The sequence below is a fragment of the Rhinatrema bivittatum genome, chromosome 8 (assembly GCF_901001135.1).
Source record: "Rhinatrema bivittatum chromosome 8, aRhiBiv1.1, whole genome shotgun sequence".
NCBI lineage: Eukaryota > Metazoa > Chordata > Amphibia > Gymnophiona > Rhinatrematidae > Rhinatrema > Rhinatrema bivittatum.
In genome coordinates this window covers 103,558,584-103,581,066 of record NC_042622.1, presented here as the reverse complement: position 1 = coordinate 103,581,066, position 22,483 = coordinate 103,558,584, and the positions used below count along the sequence as shown (strand labels likewise).

Genomic DNA, 22,483 nt, shown 5'->3' with positions numbered 1-22,483 from the left:
CTCACGATAGGTCTCTCGATATCCAAGGGTCACAACAGGTGATATTCCTTCCTATCCCTTTCCCTATCTAGAGATGGCAGGGAAACGGACTGATTGAAGTGAAAATCAGAGAGTACTTTTGGCAAAAAGGAAGGAACAGTTAGCAGCTATATCGCCTCTGGAGTCACTCGAAGGAACTGCTCCCAGTAAGGTAAGCCCTGCAGCTCGGATATTCTACGTACAGAACAAAATCGCCACAAGAAACACTGTTTTCAATGTCAGCACCCTCAAGGAAAGGTTACACATTAGTTGAAATGTAGGGCCTGCTAAGAAATCCAAAACCAGATTAAGGCTTCACAAGGGCACCAGTAACTACAAGGGAGGATGAAAATGTTTCACTCCTTTCAAGAAACGGGCCACATCTGATAAGCCGACAAGAGACTATCATTCACCTGACACCTAAAACAGGCAAGAGCCGCTACCTGTACCTTTAAGGAATTAAGGGCCAACACTTTAATCAATCCATCCTACAAAAATTCCAAAATATGAGTGGGATCTTAACTGAGGAAGTACCCCTCAACCTTCACATCAAGTCTCAAACACTCACCAAACCCAAACATAGGCTATGGAAGTGGAGAACTGTCTTTCTCGTAGCAAGGTGGCAGTCACCGCAGCAGAATATACACGCTTCAGTAAGCAAGCCCTCTCAAGGGCCATACCGTAATACAAAATTAAGTGATCTTATTTATTTATTTATTTTTAATTTTTATATACCGATGTTCCTGTAAAGAATACATATCGCACCGGTTTACAAGGAACTGAACAGTCGCCTCCAGGGCGGAAATACATTAAAACAGTCGCCTCAAGGCAGAATACATTAACACAAGTATACAGGAAAACTATTAAAAGAGAACTTTCATAAACTCAATTAAATGTAACTGTGAACCATAAATGAGGAACCATAAATCAGGAACATATGTACAGAGGTAGGTATATCGTCTGTCGCTTCACCAGATTTTAGCTCTCAGGGAAAGCTTGAGTGAATAGCCAAGTCTTTAGCTTCTTTTTGAATGTCGGAAGGCATGGTTCTTGGCGGAGGTCCGGTGGGAGCAGGTTCCAAAGATGGGGACCTGCAGTGGACAGAGCTCGTTTCCTCAATGAGGTTTTTGTTGGCTGGGTGTGAAGCATGTTCTGGTATGCACTTCTGATCGGTCTATTGGAGACGTGTTGCTGTAGTTGGAAGGATAGGTTGAGGGGGGAGATGTTGTGAAGAGCCTTGTGAATCATCATGAGGGATTTAAATTGTATCCTAAATTTTATGGGTGGCCAGTGAAGATTTTGGAGGATAGGGGTGATGTGATCCCATTTTTTGGTGTTAGTGAGAATTCTGGCTGTCGCGTTCTGGACCATCTGAAGTGGTTTGATGGTGTTGGCTGGCAGGCCCAGGAGGAGTGAGTTGCAATAGTCCAGTTTAGGGAGGATGATAGATTGTAGTACCAAGCGGAAGTCTTGGAAGTGTAGAAGAGGTTTTAATTTTTTTTAAGACTTGCAATTTGAAGAAGCAGTCTTTGGTAGTATTGTTTATGAACTTGGTGAAGTTGAGTTGGTTGTCCAGAAGTACACCAAGATCTCTTACTTGTGGTGTGTGGTCGATTGATGTGAAGGAGAGTTGGGTGGAACTAGTTGGGTTGAATAGAGAGCACTTGTCTGGAGCTATTATGAGGATTTCAGTTTTGCTAGTATTTAGCACGAGGTTGAGGCTTGTTAGCATGTTTTGATTTCCGAAAGGCAGCTGTTCCAGTAAGACCACGTTTTGTGGAGGGATTCCATTATCGGGATGAGGATCTGAATGTCATCCGCGTAAAGGAAGTGTGTTAGCTTGAGGTTAGATAGTAGATGGCAGAGTGGAAGGAGATAAATATTGAATAGTGTTGGTGAAAGGGATGATCCTTGAGGTACCCCCAGCTTTGATCTGATAGGGAGTGATTCTTTGTTGTTAATCCTGACCTTGTATTGTCTGTTTCAAGGAAAGATTTGAACCAGTTGAGCGCTGAACCTGTTATACCAATATCTGCTAGACGCTGAATGAGGCAGGTATGGTTCACAGTGTCGAACGCTGAGGAGAGGTCCAGTAAGACGAGAAGGAAAGGTTGACCATTTTCCAGGTTGATGAGGATGTTATCAGAAAGCGATGTTATCAGAAAGCGAGGATGTTATCAGAAATCTTCATGAAGAATAGGCCCCAGCTGCATCATTTCCCTGTGTGCCAGAAACCGGAGGAGAGAGTCTACCTGGAGTCTCCTCAGATCCGCATACCATGGTCTCCTGGGCCAATCTGGTGCCATCAAAAGCGCCATCCCTCTGTGACTACACTCCAAACCAGTCTGCCCAACATGAGCCAAGGGGGAAGTAATAGAGCAACTTGTTCTCTGGCCGTTCTTGTACGATAGCATCGATGCCCATTGATTGACTTTGGATCTCTCCTGTGACTGAAAAATCGAGGAACCTTTGCACTGTGAAGTCACCAGTAGGTCCAGAAATGGAAGGTCCCAGCAATCCACTATCAACTGAAACGCTTTGTCCGACAATACCCATTCTCCTGGGTCCAGACTCTACCTGCTGAAAAAGTCCCCTCTTATATCGTCTTTTCCTGCAATGTGCAAGGCTGAGATCTCCTGAAGATGCACTTCCACCCATTCCATAAGTTGGTCTATTTCCTGCAATGTTTGCTAGCTCTTGGTTCCTCCCTGCCGATTGATGTAAGCTACTGCCATTGCATTGTCCAACATTATCTGGACTGCTTGACCCTGCAACCTCTCACCGAACTGTAAGCATGCCAACTGGACCACCCAGGCTTCCAGCCAACTGATGTGGCAGAGACTCTTCTGCACTCCAGCGTCCTTATGATGCAGTGCCTGACAGTGAGCTCCCCAACTCTGGAGACTCGCATCCATTGTGAGTACTAGCCAGTCCGATGATTTTAGGGAAACTGCCTCCGATGATCTGCTTGAAACCACCACTATAGTTAAGAGCAGACCTCCATCACCAGGTGGAGCCAAATCGAATAGTCCTGAAACTGCAGGCTCCAATGAAACAGCAGGGAGTGCTGAAGAGAATGCATACACGCCCTCACCCAAGGCACCACTTCCAGGGTCACCACCAAACTGAGCACCTTTAGATAGGACCACACTGTTGGGCATATTGTGTTCATCAGACGGACCTGCACCAACTTCCGAATATGACCCTCTGGCATGAAAACACTGCCTTGCTTCATGTCAAACCGAACATCAAGATACTTTAGCGACTGAGATAGCTGAAGATTGCTCTTGGCCAGGTTCAACCAACTGTGAGCTCCTACCACAAGGAGATCAACCTGCACATCACCAGAAGGCTCTCTTCCAGAGACTTGGCCCGAATCAGCCAGTCATCCAAGTATGGGCGGGTACCAGGATTTCATCCTCTCTCAACTCTGCTGCCACCACCACCACCACCATAATCTTGGAAAAAGTTCTGGGCATATTGGCAAGACCAAAAGGCAGCACTCAAAACTGATGACATTCCAAAACCATGAATCGCAGAAAACAATGGTGCTCTGGTTGGATGGGAATATGCAGGTAAGCCTCGGAAAGATCCAAGGAGGTCGGAAATTCCCCCGACTGCACGGCCATTATCACTGAGCACAATGTTTCCATGCGAAAATGAGTCACCTGCAATAGACCGTTGAGCCCTTTGAGATCCAGGATGAGAGGAAAGGAGCCCTCCTTCTTGGGCAACAAAATAAATGGAATATTGGTCCGTATTTTCTTGAGATGTAGGCACTGGAACCACAGCCCTCAGACTGAGGAACCTTGACAATGTACACTCCACTGCCTGCCTCTTCTGCAGGGAGTGACAAGGACACTCCTTGAACATGTCCCAAGGAAAACTGAAAAACTCCAGCACATATCCATCTCATATTTCCTCCAAGACCCACTAGTCTGACGTGTTCTTGACCCACATCTCTGATAAAGAGAGGTAACCCCCTATTCTCCTGCTCCCAGCGATGGGTCAGTACACCTTCATTGGGAGGCTTGAGAGGTTCCACTAACCAAGCCTGCGCATCGTCTGGGCTGTTTTGTGATGAAAGGACTGAGACCTACCGAAAGGTCGAGTCCTCTGAAAAGTTGCTCCTCTGTAGGGTCTAAAACACTTGGATCCCCTAGCACGACCCCTCATGCCAAAGGAGCACAGCGTTTGCTTCTTATCCTCCCGCAACCGAGGAACTGGGGACTCGCTCCACTTATTGGCCATTTTCTCCAACTCGCTCCTAAACAAGAGCAAGCCTTTAAAGGGCAATTTCGTGAGGTCTTGGAGGTTGCATCAGCTGAGCAATTTCTCGGCCATAACTGACAACTGGTCGCTATTACCAAAGCCACCGCCCTGGCTGAGGTGCGAACCAAATCGCAGTCCGCAACTGCCGAAGAGGTGGTTGCCAGCTCCATAACTGCTCTGGAATTCACTCTAGATTCATCGACCTCAGAGAGAAGTAAACAGAAGCGAGCCACCAGGGAACAACAAGAAGCCATCTGCAAGGTCATTACCATGGCTTCAAATGCTTGCTTAAGGATGGCCTCAATCCTATCATGCACATCCTTCAAGGCTGCTCCTCCCTCCATGGGGATAGTCGTCCACTTTTAGAAACGCAACCGTTCTCTCGCCACTGGATCCAGGGGGTACAGATCTTCCAAGAATCGACCCCTTTTGAAATTATCCTACAGGGTGCTCCCCACTCAACATCAAATCAATTCTTGAATGGCCTCCATAAAACAGGGAAAAAAACAAGAGGCTTTACACAAAGAAACCAAAATGGGATTTTTCTTTGGCTCAGACATGGAATCAGCCCCAGTTATTCCTAGCATATCTATGAAAGACCTGGAAGAATTTCTCCATCTCCAGAGTAAGGATTGGCCTCATCATCCATGCTATCTGGATCCCCATCAGGAAGACCAGCTGCCAATCCAGGTGCACTTCGGCGCTTAACAGCAGTACATGGCATGTGGTAGGTCACAACCCTGCAACTGACCTCGCAAAATTGGTTGGGGGCCAGAGGACCACACCTGAAAAAAGGATTGCAATCTTTGGAAAAATTCACCCAAGAAAAGCAGAAGGACCCATGCCAAAACAAGAAGGCACCTGTGCTTGCCCACTGAACTACCTTCCCCCACTGACGAACCAGTTAAGTTCCATGGTCAGACACCCCTCTTGACAGGACTTTACCCAGTCCCTCATCAGGCTGGGAAGAACAGGGTTTAGTAATATCAGACGAAGATAATTCTCTCTGAGTCTCTAAGCAGTACTGGCAGAAGTTAGAGTTAACACCAGGCTGAGATGCCTGAATATAACAGGAAGCACAGAGGGAAAGGCGCCAATCAGGATGCTTAACAGGCAATTGACAGCTGTGCATCCAGCTGAATTCACAATGTAAAATGTGTCCCCAAAATTTAGGTGCACAAGCCTGTGCTAGATGAGCGCACAAAAAAACAACACTTTCTGCCCTCAATGCAGCCCAAGTTGTGCATATAGGTAAGCGCCGCTTCCACCTGGACACCCATGCATGCGTCCTAGCATTCAAATACTGGACGCACAATCTGGATGTACTTGCACGAACCAACTGTCCTAAAGAATGTAGCCTGTGCAGGAAAACACGTAAAAATGCCACCACAGCCTACCACGTGGTGCACAGAGAAAAGCCCAAGAGTGGGGCCAAGTCCAAAAGGGCTGCTCAACCAGCCAGGCTGCCCACGTACCTTAACCTTCCTCAGAGGTGGGAATGAACGTTAGTTCAGCGCATCAAGAACGGAGACTGAAGGAAGGAGGAAGCCCTACAAAAAAACCCTCCTCTTTTTTTTTTTTTTTTTTTTTTTAAAGCTTTACCCGAGTTAAACCCAACCTGGCTGAGTACAGAGTATCTCCAGCTGCAGGGGGAGAAGGCATATACCATCAGCACCACACTTGGCTTCCTGCACCTGCTGCCTTTCAGCTGTTTTAAAGCTAAGTCTAAGCCAGCTGAAAAACAAACAGCTACTGGACCAAGGCACTCATCTGAGGGACCATGGAAATCACCTCAGGAATTCTCATCTGGGGAGAGACCATTTGGCATCACTGCAAGAGCGGGACAAATTAAAATTTCCTCCTTTCTTTCTCCTTCTAAAACTTGAAGCAATCGCCAGTAGGGAGATGCACATACCATCGTCTGCTAAAGACAGAATACTGGTAGGCTGTCACTGCAGGAATATATATACTGTAATGTCAGCTTTGCTCCATTTTCATCTGCTGGTAGATGTGCATAACCCACTGGTTCTGAATTCATCTGTCTGGACTTTAAGAAAAGTGGTGTTAAATAAATATTGAAAAATGCCGCAAATAACGCGGAACCTTGGAGCATACCAGATGTAATGGGATGCCATGAGGAACAAAATGCACCAATTCTGATTTGTTGAACCTGATCTGTAAGTTAGGAAAAGAACTAAGCAAGAACTGTACCAGCCATACCAATAGGTTAGATAAGTGGTACTCTTAATTATCTATCCTTACTGAAAATAATTAAATGTGACCTCAAGAAAGATGCTAAACTCCATCTCTTGGTATAAGAGAATTTAGTCAGTTAAAATGAATATCATGTCTTCGGTTTTATTCCTTTTACAGATGCTTCCAATTAGACTTCAGGGTCTATTCATGGCCTACCTTAACTCTTGCATCTCTGAATTCATTTGGATGGGAACAATAGTGGAAAAAAACAGTTTAATGGGCCATAAAGATGTGGAAAACTGAAACTCACTGGGCTAATCATTTGATCTAGCGATTACAAAATTCTATTGCAAAATATTGTATTGAAATGGAAGAGACTATATGCCTCTCCTGTGTGTCCCTACAATCTCTTTTGCTTATCAGCAAACTTGGGGGCCATCCCTTCTTGTGTCTAAAGGTAAAATCTCTCTACTTCTTTTACCATTTGACTCCTTTGTAGGACAATACCAGTCTTCCTCCACACTTTAACAGCAGTAATTTCTCATGGTTACGTGGCCATGGTATATATTATATGGGTCAGTTATTTAAGGATGGTAAGCTTCTCTCTCTCCATCAATTCAAAGGAGAAATTGGGAGGTAATACAGTACCAATATTTAGTTATTTTTAACTGCAGTGCTTTCTGATGTTCCATAAGCAAGTGACTTTCTTTAGTAGATGCCTTAAATCCTTTGGAAAAATTGGTGCAGGGGAGCCATTGTAACATCTCTCAAATTTATTGAATATTGCTAGAAAAAGTGGACCCAATTGGCAAGTATAAAACAGTATGGTCCATGGAGATTTATTATTTTTATATACCGACATTTGATCTGATATCACATCAGTTTACATTCAGGTATTAACATCTCAAAGAGAAATGACTCCATACAAATGTGCAGCACACCTTCAAAACTTACTGGGTAACAGCCAACATAATCATGGATACATAGTCAAAATCTGAAGGATAAACACTAGACATAATTGGACTATTGTGATGGCCTTCTTCACAATATTGTCTACATAGAACACATTTTAAGTTATATAAAATGTTCAGTAAATACTATCTTACCTTAGTAACCCATTCAGTGTGTCCAGTAAGTGTATTAAAGCATATTCCTGTTGATAATGCCCATAATTTCACAGTGTTGTCTGCAGAGCCGCTGACTAATATATCAAGCTCATCACTGTAATCCACACTAAAAACTAAGAGAGACATGGATGGAAAAAAAAATGCAGCAGATACTTGTGATAATTAGTAATCTCCAGTACATAGTAACAAAAAAAAAAAGTTTGTTGTTAAAAAGGAATTTAACATAACTTTATTCAGATCATTAACATTGATAAGAGGGAGGGCAATTTTCAAAGTTATTTTATGGTAAAACAATGCTTTTACTGTGGAAAGTGTATATTAATTCTTTAAAGACAAACGTGCATAATTTTGAAAAATGCAGAAGTATGCTTGTAAGTGTGAACCCCTCTCCAGCCAGATCCCCTGAATACATCCATTCTACTGCAGGTAAAAGTACATACAGACACTACATGTGCACTTCTACCCACATATCTGATGGGCAATTTTGTAAAAGGCCAATATTAGCTGTAATTTTGTGCAGGTACTTTTGGTGAAATTTAAGAAAGAAAGTACACCAGTTTCCATAAGGAAACATGTGTAAGTCCATGGGTAAATGATTTAAAATCTATATGGACTGTTATACATTAAGGGGGTAATTTTGTAACCAAAAGACATCTTTACATGATGTGCACATTACATAATACCCATGTCTTTCGTATAGATTGCTTACCCTGAACCTATGAGGTGTCACTGTCAGGTTTTCTCCATACATAAAACTATCCCCATTATAGTGTACTCCTGATAGCAGATGGGAGACGGAGGCAGATTTCAAGCTGACGTCAGCCTACATATACCCGTACAGGAAGCTTAGCTCTTCAGTATTCTCCTCAAAAAGCAACTGTGGATATATGTGTGCTCTAATAACTTGATTAACGTGGTTAACTTGATTAACTAGGACTGGTTAAACTGATTTCCCAATTGGAGACCGCCAGTGCACTCAAACGAAAAACGCCAACAACCGGCAACTATGGGTGTCTTGAATTAGGGGTAATACCTGGCTTACCCGTGCTTGTCTTGTTCTCGGGAATTGTCACCCGAGGTTTCCAGATTTCGGGGCAGCTGTGGGCGGGATGCTGAGTCCATCTGTCTACACTAAGGAAAACAAAATTATCAGGTAAGTAATTTCTCCATTTCCTCCTAGCACGTAGCAGATGGACTCAGGACCAATGGGATGTACAAACGCTACTCCCAAACAGGGTGGGAGACTGCCCATGGCCCACTTAATAAGGCCCTTGCAAAGGTTGTGTCCTCCCGGGCCTGGACATCCAGGCGGTAGAACCTGAAGAAGGTATGCATGGAGGACCACGTCGCCGCCCGATAGATCTCGGCTGGCGACAGCATCTTGGTTTCCGCCCAGGACACTGCCTGGGCCCTTGTAGAATGGGCCTTGACCTGTAGAGGTGGAGGCTTCCCTGCTTCTACGTAGGCCGCCTTGATTACTTCTTTGATCCAGCAGGCAGGGCCGGTGCAAGGGGATTTGGCGCCCTAGGCGAGCCTTCTCCCTTGCGCCCCCCCTCCCCCCCATTGCGCCGCCACCCACGGTCTTGGGCCCCGATTCCTACCTCATTCTCGATCACGCCCGCTGACTGTGTGGTTTTCTGGGTCGCGAGCAGGTTGGGCACTGCTTGCGGCCCGCCAATTCTCCACTCCTCTTTGCCATCGCTTGCGGCCCCATATGGCTCGCACCCAATGGCGCACCAAGGGTCTCCAGCGCCCGGGGGCTAATACATTTGTATGCCTCTCCAGCATCCCTCCCCCCGTAATCCTTCTTGTACTAATGTTTAAGATCACAGAAAATCAGTGGCATCTCTAGACAGAAGAATTTGGGGGGGGGGGGGGGGGGGGAGCCAAAATGACATTTCTTCATCACACCCACTATAGCATGGATCCTGCTTTAAAATTGGTTATAAAAAAAAAAGTGTTAATAAAAAAGTCCAAAGGGTCTTCTGCATAATTTAAAAAAGCTGGCGAGTTTCACACTTCTAGTAAGACTACTATAAATATTTGATAGCCTCATTCAAATAATTCTATATGGCTAGGAGAGTGAAGTCTGGAATATATAGGAAGGGATAGAACGTCAATATAAATCCTGCACCTCCAGTTCTCTAACTGTGCATCCACTGAAATTCCCCCAAACAATGGAGCTTGAATGTTTCCCTTACAGCACATCATACTAAAAGATATTTTCAAATTCTGGTGTCGCCTCACAGTAACAGCAGCACAAACACCTTTCACTGTCAGCCACATTTTGAACTAACACAAAACCCCGCAAAAGAGACACTCAAAATCTATACTGCAATCCCATTGTAACATAACAGTAATAACACCAAGGACTCAAACAACAATAACCCTACCTGTGAATAAGCAAGGGTAATTATTACACTGGGTCCTAGAATACCAATATACCACCTACTGAGGAAACAAAACAAACCCGATTGCTATAGATCCCTATACAGACATTACATGCTAGCAGAATCTCTCATCATGGTCACACACACAGAGCAGAAACAGACCCTCACCAAATACAGAATACAAAATAAAGGAGCACAAATTAGAAAAAACTGAAATGGAAACCTCAAGAAGCCAGACTCAGAGTATTAATTATGGAAAAACAGAACCACCATTCCTCATAAAACAAATAAAATCAAGAAACATAAAGCATCAGTTATAATAGTAAAACCATACTAATAAAAGAATATTTTAAAACTACTGATAAATAGAATTTCTATCAATTAAAATCATATACATTTTTTACAATTTCCCAAACACCAATAAAATATTTCAAAACAGCACATATATCAAACAACACCCAATAACTAAAACTAATAAGGATTTTAAAAAGCCCCTGCTGTCCATGCATGGAAGCTCTTGATTTCCAGTCATCCTGATATTGTCGAGGATTAGGATGTTATCCTCTCTCTCACACATAGTCACATGTCCATTCTCTCTCACACATACACTATCACATACATACACATTCATGCTCTTATACCCACCACACTCATGCTCTCACTGGCTCCCTCACATATGCACAAACACACACCCCCAAGCAAGCTCCCAATCATTCTCACACTGACCCCCAGGCAGGCTCCCATTCATTTTCACACCACTCCCTCCCCATCCCCCAAGGCATGCACACATTCATTCTCACACACACAGACCCCCAGGCAGGCACCAATTCATTCACACACACACACATGCATCACACACAGGCAGGCACCTATTCTCACACATACAAACCCCAGGAAGACATCCATTCATTCTCATACACAGACACACCCTCAGGCAGGCACCCATGCATTCACACACATACACCCCCAGGCAGACTCCCATTCATACACATGCACACACTAAAGGCAGAGCCCCTCTCTTTCTTTTGCCAGCAACCTCAGAGCCTCTCTCATTCCTCTGCTGCCACTGTCACTGCTGCTGCGTGGCTATTGGGGAGGCACTGATTGCTGCTACTGGCACTGAAGCCCATTCTGCTGCCTCCTCTCTGCAGGCCCCGCGGGCTTCCACTTCCTCCATGCTGATCTCCTACATTGTGAGATCTGCATAGAGAAAGTGCTACTCTTGCACATTCCCAAAGATTACGTGCGCCAATCAGTAAAAAGTAATTTATTTTTTTTACTTTGCTGTCTGGTCTTAGTTTTCTAACCGGTTGGTCACAGGATTTTTTCCCACCTTTCCTTTTTATATTGTCTTTTTTTCTATTTCTTCTCTCTCAAAATCAGAGTTAGGTTCTCATTCTCACATGCTTTCTCTCTCACACAGGCTCTCTCACATTCTCTCTCTCATACAATCATTCATACACACAGTCTCTCACTGGCACATGCTGTGACACACACACAGGCTCTCTCTCACTCCCACATGCTATCTTGCTCAAGCACAGGCTCTCACTGTCACATGCTCTCTCATATACAATCATTCATACACACAGGCTCTCTCTCACTACCACATGCTGTGACACACACACAGGCTCTCTCTCACTGCCACATGCTGTCTTGCTCAAGCACAGGCTCTCACTGTCACATGCTGTCTCTCTCTCACACACACACACACACACACACAGAGGCTCTCACATGCTGTCTCTGCATTCAGGTCCTCACTCCCACACACAATCTCTCATCTCACACACACACACCCTCTACAGACCCTCAGCCTCTCTCTCACCTCTGGGCCTCCTCTTCACGGGTCGCCGCAGGATGGGCTCTGCAGTGACCCTGGTCTTCTCGGGCCGCCCGCAATGTGGGATTTGCGGCAGCCTGTAAGCGCTGCTCCTTTTCTGCACGTGGCTGATGCTCCTGCTCCTCCTTCCTGCCCGCGCGGCTCCGGCAACATTTTTCTTCTGGGGCTGCGCGGGCAGGAAGGAGGAGTATTTGCAGGCTTAGAGCGACCTTTTTTTCGGGCCGTGGTGACGTGAGGTCCACCCCGGCCCTGCCGATCTTAGGCGGCCGTATGAGCCTTCTTGTTGGCCACCAGTGGCTTGGTGCCCCCTAATGCCAGGCGCCCTAGACGATCGCCTAGTGCTTCCACCGGCCCTGCCAGCAGGCTATGGTTGCCCGCAAGGCCGCTTCTCCTTGTTTCTTCCCGCTGTGAAGGACAAATAGGTGGTCTGTCTTTTGTACGGATTCCGATCTTTCTAGGTATCGGACTAGGAGTCTGCCGACATTTAGATGGCAAAGACAGTGTGAGTCTTCCGAGTCCTTATGTTCGTCTGGAGGAGATAGTAGCGATATGGTTTGGTTTAGATGGAATTGAGAAACCACCTTCGGAAGAAAAAAAAAAAGAGGGGACCGTGCATAGTTGTATGGATCCCGGCGTGAACCTGAGGAACAGTTCTTGACAGGATAGGGCTTGAAGCTCGGAGATGAGACTGGCTGAACATATTGCCACTAGGAATGCAGTTTTCAAGGTCAGGAGCTGTAGTGACAGACCACGAGTAGGTCTGAAGGAAGCTCCCGCTAGGAAGTCTAGTACTAGATTGAGATTACCATAGGGGCACCGGCCACTTTAATGGTGTTTAGATTTGTTTGACCCCTCTCAGGAATTGGGAAACATCTGGATGGGTTGATAGACTGATGCCGTCCACTTTGGCTCTGAAGCAGGCCAGCGCGGCCACCTGAATCTTGAAGGAGTTGAGAGGCAACCCCTTCATCAAGCAGTCCTGCAGAAATTCCAGGATCATGGGGATTTTGACTGTCTGCAGAAGGATCTCGCGGTCCTCAAACCAGGCTTCGAATATTCTCCATATTCGTATGTAAGCTAGAGATGTGGAGAACTTGCGTGCTCGGAGCAAGGTGTCAATCACTGCCTTGGAGTATCCACTCTTCTTCAGACGAGTCCTCAGTCTGGCCATTGAAAGAGAGAATAGAGTTGGATCTTCGTGGAGGATCGGTCCTTGCCGGAGAAGGTGCCCTGTGTGGAGAAGTGCTGATTTCTCTTGTTCCTGTCCTCCAGTACACAAGGTACTGGGGATTCGCCCCATTTGTTGGCTAGCTTCTCCTGTTCGCTACCGTGAGGTTCGTCTTGGAGGTCACGTCGGCTGACCAATTTCGGAGCCATAGTTGCCTTCTGGCTGCCACTATGGAGGAGACATCCCTGGCTGAGGTGCGCACCAGGTCAGAGGTCGCATCCGTGAGGAAGAATATCGCCGGCTCTGTTTCGGTGGAAGTGGTTGTATCTCTGGAGAGAAGCAAGCAGGCACGTGTCACCACGACGCAGCAGGAAGCGATCTGCAGGGTCATTGCTGCCACATCAAATGATTGTTTAAGGATAGATTCCTGACATCTGTCCTGTGCATCCTTGAGTGCAGCTCCTCCTTCGACTGGGATGGTCGTGCACAGACCATGGCATCCACTTTTGGGAACTGTAGTTCTTTAGCCGTGGGTTCCAGGGGGTATAGGGCTTCTAGGGCCCGTCCTCCTTTGAAGCTGGCCTCCGGGGCCTTCCATTCCAGGTCAATCAGTTGTTGTACGGCCTGCAGCATTGGGAAATAGCATGAGGCCTGACAGAGACCGACAAACTGGATTTGTTTTTGGCTCCGCTGTGGTACTCACACCTGGAATGGCCAGCGTCTTCAGGGTCAGAGAAACAAATCGCATCACGGTTCAGTATGGCTCCATCCCTGGAGGAATCTCCCCTTCGTCCAGGGAGTCAGACTCTTCCCCCGAGGTGTCTGTGTCCCCTAAGGGAAGGCTTTTGACTGGATGAGGCGCATCTCGGTAGGTGCGAGAGGCACTTGGAAGGTCTTGTGCTTCTGGTGGAGACTGGGTCTGTGTCACAGGCGGTACCGATTGTGCCCGGACAAAGGTTTGCAGCCGTTTGAAGAATTCCACCCAGGAAAAGGTCCCTGGGTCCATATTGAATCCAGTGGAGGCCCCCCCAAGGTGCCCCCCTGAGTAGGTGCAGAGTCTGGAGATGCAGAGGTCCGGGGTACTATCATTGGTGGATCCAGATTCCTCTACTGGTTGTGGGGGGCCTTGCTTAGGTTCCCCCTGAGCCTCTTCGCACTGCCGGCATAGGGTGGAGGCCACTTCAGGTTATGCAGCTCAGGTGGCAGGCTGGGCAGAGGGCTTGGCCAGCGGTTCCATGGTTTGTGCACGTGGAGTGTCTCAAAACTTGTCTGTGCGTGTAGGTGCATGCGCCAGGAGACTTAGTTGTGCGCTCCAGATGCGCTGACGATGTGCACGCCGCTGTGCGCACGGACCTATTTATGCACCCGGCACAGATGCGCGCACCCGGCTCACCACTGTGCGCACGGCTCAGTTGTACGGCCAATACGGCGATCAAGGGGGGGAAATGGCGCTGGCGAGCATACGGGCAAGATGGCGCCCCCCCCCCCCGAGGGTCTCCATGTATGTGGACCCTCACACTGGATCGGGGTCTAGCCCGGACTGGGCTGCGCAATCCGATTTCACATACATCGGAGAGGGATGATCTGTGTGGCAATTCGAGCCTCGGAGACCGGAGACTTAGAAAAGGTTTTCTACCTTACCTGGTCTCGGCGTTTCCCAGTCTCTTGCCAGGCGGTCTCCAGCTGCAGGGGGAGAGGGAATTACCTTCACCGCCACGCTTGGTATTGCACCAGCTGCCTCTAAGCCACCATAGGGGTTAAGTCCACGCTGGGAGCCAGCTACCGGACTGAGGCTTACCTCTGAGGGATCTCGGAAATCACCTCAGGAATTCTCAACTGGGGGAGGAACCCTTAGGTATCACCGCAGGAGAGCGGGGCTCATCTTGTAGAGGTAACATTTCTCTTCTTTGGTTTGTATTTTCTAACACCGTGCAAGTGTGTGTAGTGTCCCTATCTGCTTAGGAGATGGAGAAATACTGAAGAGCTAAGCTTCCTGCACGGGTATATGTAGGCTGACGTCAGCTTGAAATATGACTCAAGTCTCCCATCTGCTATCAGGAGTACACTATACCCATTGGTCCCGAGTCCATCTGCTACACGCTAGGAAATTTCCTTTCCTTGAATACAGTCAGACCACTCTGGACAAGTGGGTTGTGCATGCCAACCAGCAGATGGAAATAGAGGACAGGTGGCTTGCTGATGTTACTCCTTATATGCCTCTATGCTATCACCAGCCTGCCAAGGATTCCTGTAAAAAGCCAACTGAGGATAAGAATAAATATAATAGCTATTATGATTCTATCATTATGATAATTATCTTTACACTAATGCAGTTAACAGAAAAAAACTAAGAAAGAAGCAACTAATGAAAAGTATCCAATAGTAGTATAAGAAAACTCAGTTGTGACAAAGCCTAGGAAGCCATAACTCTTTCCAATCTTGCTTATTTACCTGGAAAAAAACACACATTTACTGTAAGGCATAAAGTAAACGAAGACACTGAAGACAGCTGTTGCACAGGGAGGGTCCCAGACTAGTTTGTCTATATTCAAGAAAGGAAATTACCAGGTAAGTAGTAATTTCACCTTACTTTTCATCCAGTCAGACAGGTCCGGAGAAGTGGGATGTACTAAAACCACTCTCTAACAGGGTCGGACACTACTCAAGGCCACCGCAAAACTGATGAGGTGACAGATGCTACCTCTGCAACACTGACAGCCAGTCTGCAACATCCAGAAAGAGATTCAATGTAGGTGAAGATGCTGCTCTACAGATCTCCAAGAAAAAAAATCAATTGAACTCTGCCAATGAAGAAACCTGAACCCTTGTGTAATGACTCAATCTAGTTTGGTATTGGAGTTCCAGATGCCAAATAAACATGATGCCATAACTCTAGTGGGTGCCTTATTTCTCCACACTCCACTATACAGAACAAAAATTAGATTGGACCTTCCCCCCCCAAAAAAAAGAAAGACACAAAACTAGAGATCTTGAGATTCTGTAAAGAATGTTCCCTTATGTCCAAGGATCAATGCAGCTCGCATTCTTCCAAAAGTGTCGACCTGCTAAAATGAAGAGCAGGAATTTGACTGTTAAAACAGATTCTGAAACTGCTTCCAGCAGAAAGGGAAGAACCATTTGAGGTTGGACCCAATCCTTGAAAACCATAAGAAAGTGTGTATTAGTAGGAAGAGCATCTTCAGAGTAAGCAGTTTAGCAGAAATAGCTTTAAAAGGAACAACTGTGATCCTGCCAAGAAAGAAAAAACTAATTTCTGGTCTAAGGCAGAAATAGAATCCGTAGTAGAAGTCTAATATGCTTAGCACCTTTCAAAACTCAAGACACATCCAAATGAGAAGACAGTAGCCAATCTTGCATATGCTCTATAGCAACAGAGAGCTGCCCCTTGTACCAGGAGTGCCTTCAAAGCCAAACCTTGAGAGGCCTTCTTGCAAATTTCCAGAATCAGGAGATTGAAGCATTTCCAGGAGTATCACAACGCCCAGAACACCAATCTTCAAAAAACTCAATATGCACAGGTCAAGGAAGTAGAACATTTTCTAGTCATCAGGAGTTAAGCTACAACAGCCTGAGAACAGTCATTACTCATTAAATGTGCCCTTTAAAAAAGGTCCTCACTGTTTTAGACCCTGAAAGAGAACACCTTGTGAGGTGGAAGGCCAGAAGACTGTTGCACAGCTCCCTGGAAAATCAGTGCCAGAGGACTGAAAATTGGTTTTGGAAAGAAAAAGAATCTGTCCCAAACCCAGCAACAACTGGACCACTCGCTGAGAAGCAGAAAACTAGAGCAAAGTCCTTTCAGGATAAATCGGCCAACTGACCAAAGAAGAGGTTAGCAAAACCCTTCTTTATGCATTATTGCAGCCAATACCATCACCACTTCGGAGAAGGTTTTCGGTTCTGTTGCTAGCCCAAAGGGTCATGCCTGAAAATGGCGACTTATACTGTAAATCTGAGGAAATGCTGGTGATCCTTCCAGACTGGAAAGAGAAAACAAACACATGTTACATCCAAAACAGTCAGACACTCCCCTTTGTGAATCTTTTCCTGATAACATGCCTATGGTGTATTAATCAGCACATGAAGCGAAAAACAGCGCAGGTGCGATAAATTATCACACTTTGTGGAAATTACCTAGGCATGCGGGAGCAGAGAAATTAGCCTAACTACGCCCCCGTCCTCTTTTTTTTTTTTTTTTTTTTTAATCACAGGTGCTATTTCCACTATATAACATTTTGATAAAGCTAGGGAAATGTTAGGAATTATTAGGAAGGGAATGGTGAATAAAACGGATAATGTCATAATGCCTCTGCACCTGGAGTACTGTTTTCAATTCTGGTCACCGCATCTCAAAAAAAAAAAAAAAATAGATGCACTGAAGAAAGTACAGAGAAGGGTGATCAAAATGATAAAGGGAATAGAACAGCTCCCCTATGAGAGAAAGCTAGACAGGTTAGTGCTGTTCAGCTTGAAGAAGAGACAACTGAGGGAGAATATGATAGAGGTCTACAAAATCATGGTATGACTAGAAAGGTAAATGAATCTTGTTTACTCTTTCAAATAGAAGTAGTGGACACTCCATGAAGTTAGCAAGTAACATTTAAAACAAATCAAAGAAGATTCTCACACAAGCAAAATTAAGCTTTGGAATTCATAGCGAGATGATATGGTTAAGGCAGTTAACTTAGCTGGGTTCAAAAAAGGTTTGGACAAATTCTTGGAGAAGTCCATAAACTATTAGTCTAATTGACTTAGGGAATAGCCACTGCTTATTACTGGCATTAGTAGCATGGGATCTATTCAATGTTTGGGTACTTGCATCTCGGATTGGCCACTGTTGGAAACAGGATGCTGGGCTTGATGGACTCTCGGTCTGACGCAGTATGGCAACTTATGTTCTTAATTATCCTGTCACTACCATGGCAGAGGTGTAAGAGGAACTGTGGGATCCAAAATATTCCCCTCACAGACAAGGAAGAGAGGAATGAATACCACAGCATTGCAGCAGCCACGGAGGCCACACAGCAACTGTGGAATCCACAATATGCCCTTTAGGGCAAAGGGATAGAGGGCCCTTTGAAGAGAAGTCTCTGAAGCTGAAAATTAATTCTCCCCTTCATACTGGTCCATAATCATATCCTGGACTTCGTTCAAATGCAGGGTTTTAAGGATCAGAGGTAGGCTCCTATAAGCGCTTGCAGACTTTGGCAGATTCCTCTGAATTTGCTGCCCAGAAAGAAGCATCCAATATTGAATGTGGCTGCCCTATTCTAACAGCGGCTGCTGTGAATGTGGAAACCGTGAAATCTGAAAACCTGCCTCTCTGGCAGGCTGATGCAGTAACCTGGATTTCAGCGGGTTTTTTTGGGGGGGTTTTTTAAGCGCCCAGATGCACCTCTCTGCATCAGGGAGTACTGCTTAATGCCCTCATTTGCATGGGATTTCCATGCGAGAGTGCAACATAATACTCCCATTACAGAACACTCATTTTTGTGAACCGGCAGTAAGGTTTACGCTTGCAAATTGAGTGTTCAAACGCAGACAAAGTTGTGCTTTGGCCTGAGCACACCTTTCTGCATCTAGGCTTGGACTCGGGCAACCGCGGTGAATTTATGAACTAATATGGTATTTAAAACATGCCTCTTTGGGTTCAGGACAGGAGGGCTTCCCCCATCTGTGCTTTGCTGCAATAAAATGGATGCTGAAGCCGCCTTTGAAACTCGAGCTCCGGTAGGAAAGTGGTACCTGAACATGGTCTCAGCCCTCCAAACATCCTGCAATGGCAGTCCTGAGCTTCTCAGTAATCCTGGCAATGTCTACCATTTCCCACAGACTAGATACCAAGCAGAGCATGGTTCAGTTCTGTGTTCAGCAGAGAGCATGATGGCTACACAAGCAGACAGCACCAAATCACTGACCAGGGTGTTTTCATTTAATTTAAAAAATCGTCACCAGTGACCCCAACCATTACCTGCGGCCTAATGGAAAAAAAAAAAAAAAAAACAAACAGCACTGCCAGTTGCAGAACCCCTGCTAAAAGGCGGGGGGGGGGGGGGGGGGGGGGGGGGACGGGACGGGACACACGACCTTACCCTCACCATTCCATCTTCCCTGCAGCATTCAGAGCCCTCCAAAGGCACTGCACTAAGATTGCATGCTGTGCAGAGTGCGTGCTTTGAATTTTATTTATTTAACAGCTTTTAATATACCGGTGTTCGTGCGAGCACATCACGCCAGTTTACAATAAACTTGAGAAAGGAGGAAAGTCACAAAAAACAGGGAGTGGGTGATGGAGCAGGAGCGAAAGAGGGGGGAGAGAGAGGGAGAAGGCAAAGGAGGAAGGATAGCAGCTGAGAAGGTAGAGGAACGTAACAGTATTTACAGGCGTAACTATTTGGCGTGGGTTAAACATTGTAGCTTAATTATAATTGTTAATGAAGGAAATATAACGGTTAATGAAGGAGATATAGAGTATATAAAAGGATATATATAGTAGCTTATTTACAGCAGTTATAGCAAGTTATAGCAGAATTCCCCTCACGCCACCACTCTCTCCTTAAGCACTGTCCACAGTAGAAAATGCCCAAACCAGGTTCACACACGGGCTTCATCTACTACCCAGAGGGCAGCCCCACTCCCCAATTGCCACAAACCTTTGGTCGCTAAATAACCAGTACTCCCCTGTGTGGTTTTTTTTTTTTTGGTTTGGTTTTTTTTTTGCTTTACTGATGCAGCCAGAAACAGGTTCAAGACTTTAAAGGGGAAGCAGCAAACATATCCTGAGAGAAAGGAAGGCAGGAAGGGAGGGAGGGCAGGAGAGCGAGTAGAAAATCTTTAGCAGTCCCTCTGGAGCCCCTTGGTCCTGGAGTATACCAATAAAGGAGAAAGTGCAAGGCTTTGGACCTGAATTTATACTGAATACTCAAGGAGAGTGGAGCAGAAAGGACAAGTGGTGGTGGCGAGGCGGGGGTGGTGGTGAGGGATGAGAGAGATGGAACCAAGTACTCACACCAACAGCCCTCCAGTCTCTGGTGGTGCTCCACTGAGGCGACAGCTTTAAGCTCCCTCCCTTAGGAGCTGCCAACCACACAGACATCCTTTTTGGTTTAGGGCTAAGCTCAACTGAGGGAGGGAGAATTCAACTGTCACCTCAGGAGCTGCGCACCCGGCCTTTGTTTCCATCACCTGTTGGCGATACTGCTGGTTTGCATACACAACCCACTTGTCTGGATGAAGAGGAAGTGACATCATTTAAAATGCATATAGCTCTTTGAAAGATATCTATAAACATATTTTGTTCAAAGAGAAACTGGAGAGAAAAGGAAATAAATTGCTAGAAATACATATTGGTGAGAACAAATAAACAAAGACTCATATGTTGTAGGAGAATGAGCTGTGTTTCAATATGACTTCTGATTAGAACCAAAGTATCACAAGGCAAAATACTAAAGTGTAGTTTATATGATACAATGTCTAAATCCCAATAACATGCAATTCCCACCTTGGGAATCACAAGCCTGCTATTGAGTTTTGTGATGGGATTTCAGTTCTCAAAAAACAAATATATGAACCAGAAATGCTTGGTAACATAAAAGGGTAATCTTTTTACAAACAGGCTCATACTAATTTTTCATGGTTATATTTAAACGAACTGAAGTTGTCAGCTTGTCCAGCAAGGTGAAAACATTCTATTTATTTATTTGTTGAGTTTTATATACCGTCATTCGATGAAGCCATCATAATGGTTTACAAGATTCAAATAGTACTTCTTTTAACAATTGTGAAAAAAGGAATAACAGGATGCATATTAAACAATAGATATTAAAAGTAATTCATCTTATTGCCTGAAGCTTTTAAGAGTTCATGCTGTTACTGCTGACAGCAGTTGAAGAAAGGAGGTATTCATATTTATTAGTCGCTGGGTGCAACACTATAGGCAGCTTACAAAACACACACACACAAAATTCATAACACAATATACAGATGTAAAACCATAAAATCAAATAAAATGAGCAAAATAAAACCCAAATTAAAAGAATAAAAAACAATGCATAAGCTCACAAGCTGCTAAAGAAACCAAGGGTACACCAGAATGTTTTACAGTTAATAAAAAGCTTACTGGAAAAGATAAGTCTTTAACATGACCTTGGAAATCAAGAAAAGAGTGCATGGGGGTAACTTTTGCTGGTGCAGCAGTTACTACCCTTAACCATTAAGCCTACATACTGTTGATGCAACTCCCAACTTAAACGGCAGTGGGGAAAAGGGAAATTGGATTCAGACAGCAACCAACGAGGGCTCTGATTTTTACGGTGTGAGAAACTGATAAGCATGGGGGTAACATGCGCGGCAGATACTACCATAAGCTGCTGGGCAGACTAGATGGACCATTTGCTCCTTTTCTGCTGTCATGCCTATGTTACTACGTAAAAGTTTAAAACAGTTCATAAGATGCAAGTCAGCCTCTACCGAGTTCCAATAGATTGGTGCAGAGACTGAAAATGCCTTCTCACACATTTCAGTTAAACGGGCTATACGCAATGATAGTACAGCAGCATCGCATTTGGCCATGGTAATGAATCCAATTTATGGACCAAACTTGTTTTATATTTTACTCTAAATGCCATGGGAAGCCAAGATCAAATGGAAAAAGGAGGAAATAAAGAGCACATATTATAAGTTCTAAGGACACCAATGCAGAATATTCTTCAGTGGTATTTTATAGACCAGAAAAGAAAAAAAAAAAAAAAAAGATTCTGGAGCATGGCATTTTCTTTTATACATTAAAGTAGTGCTTCTTTTAATTGCAGTTGAATTGTAACCAGTGCTGGGATTCTGGCAGTGTAAACCTTCATTTACAACCACCCAGGATTTTTGCTTTATGTTACTAGGCCCACTTTCCCAAGTTTGATCATTGAAACAAAGATCCTGTGGCCAGGATCCATACACCAGGACTCTTAGAACCTCCAATCAATCCAAAATGTGAAAGGCCAAATCAAGGATCACTCCATATGGCAGGGCACCACCTGATCAGTCTTAAATAGTGCTTTTCTTATTACAACTCTCAAAAAAATAAGACTACACTTTGTTTTGGTTTTTTTTTGCAAACTTCTGCTAGAACAGAGCTTCCACAACCTGCCCTGGGTCCTCAGCATCTGTAAGTTTATCTATGCATATTCACTGTGCACATACTGAAAACCTGACTAGCTCTGGACTCACCAAAACAGTTTTGTAAAGCCTTGTGCTAGACTTACATTTAACCTCCTGAAATTTCACATGAAAATTCCAAGTCAAAAATAGTTTACATTCTTACATTAAAAAATAGATAAATAATTCAATGAGCCAGTACTAATTGACTAATTTTGTCCCCAGACATTACTACATGAAGAAAAGAAACACTAGATCAGAGGTATGTTTTTCAGGTATTCACAATAAATATGCATAAGGTATATTT

At 44.9% G+C, this 22,483-nt stretch overlaps 1 protein-coding gene across 3 annotated transcripts in view; it reads right to left on the bottom strand.

The window, feature by feature from the left end:
- The window catches only part of FBXW2 (F-box and WD repeat domain containing 2), an 86,331-nt gene that overhangs the window by 55,634 nt on the left and 8,214 nt on the right, over positions 1-22,483 (bottom strand). For all 3 annotated transcript variants that reach the window (XM_029611843.1, XM_029611844.1, XM_029611845.1), the window contains exon 4: positions 7,593-7,726. In XM_029611843.1, coding sequence (XP_029467703.1) covers positions 7,593-7,726 — 134 coding nt within the window. The remainder of the gene's footprint in view (positions 1-7,592; positions 7,727-22,483) is intronic.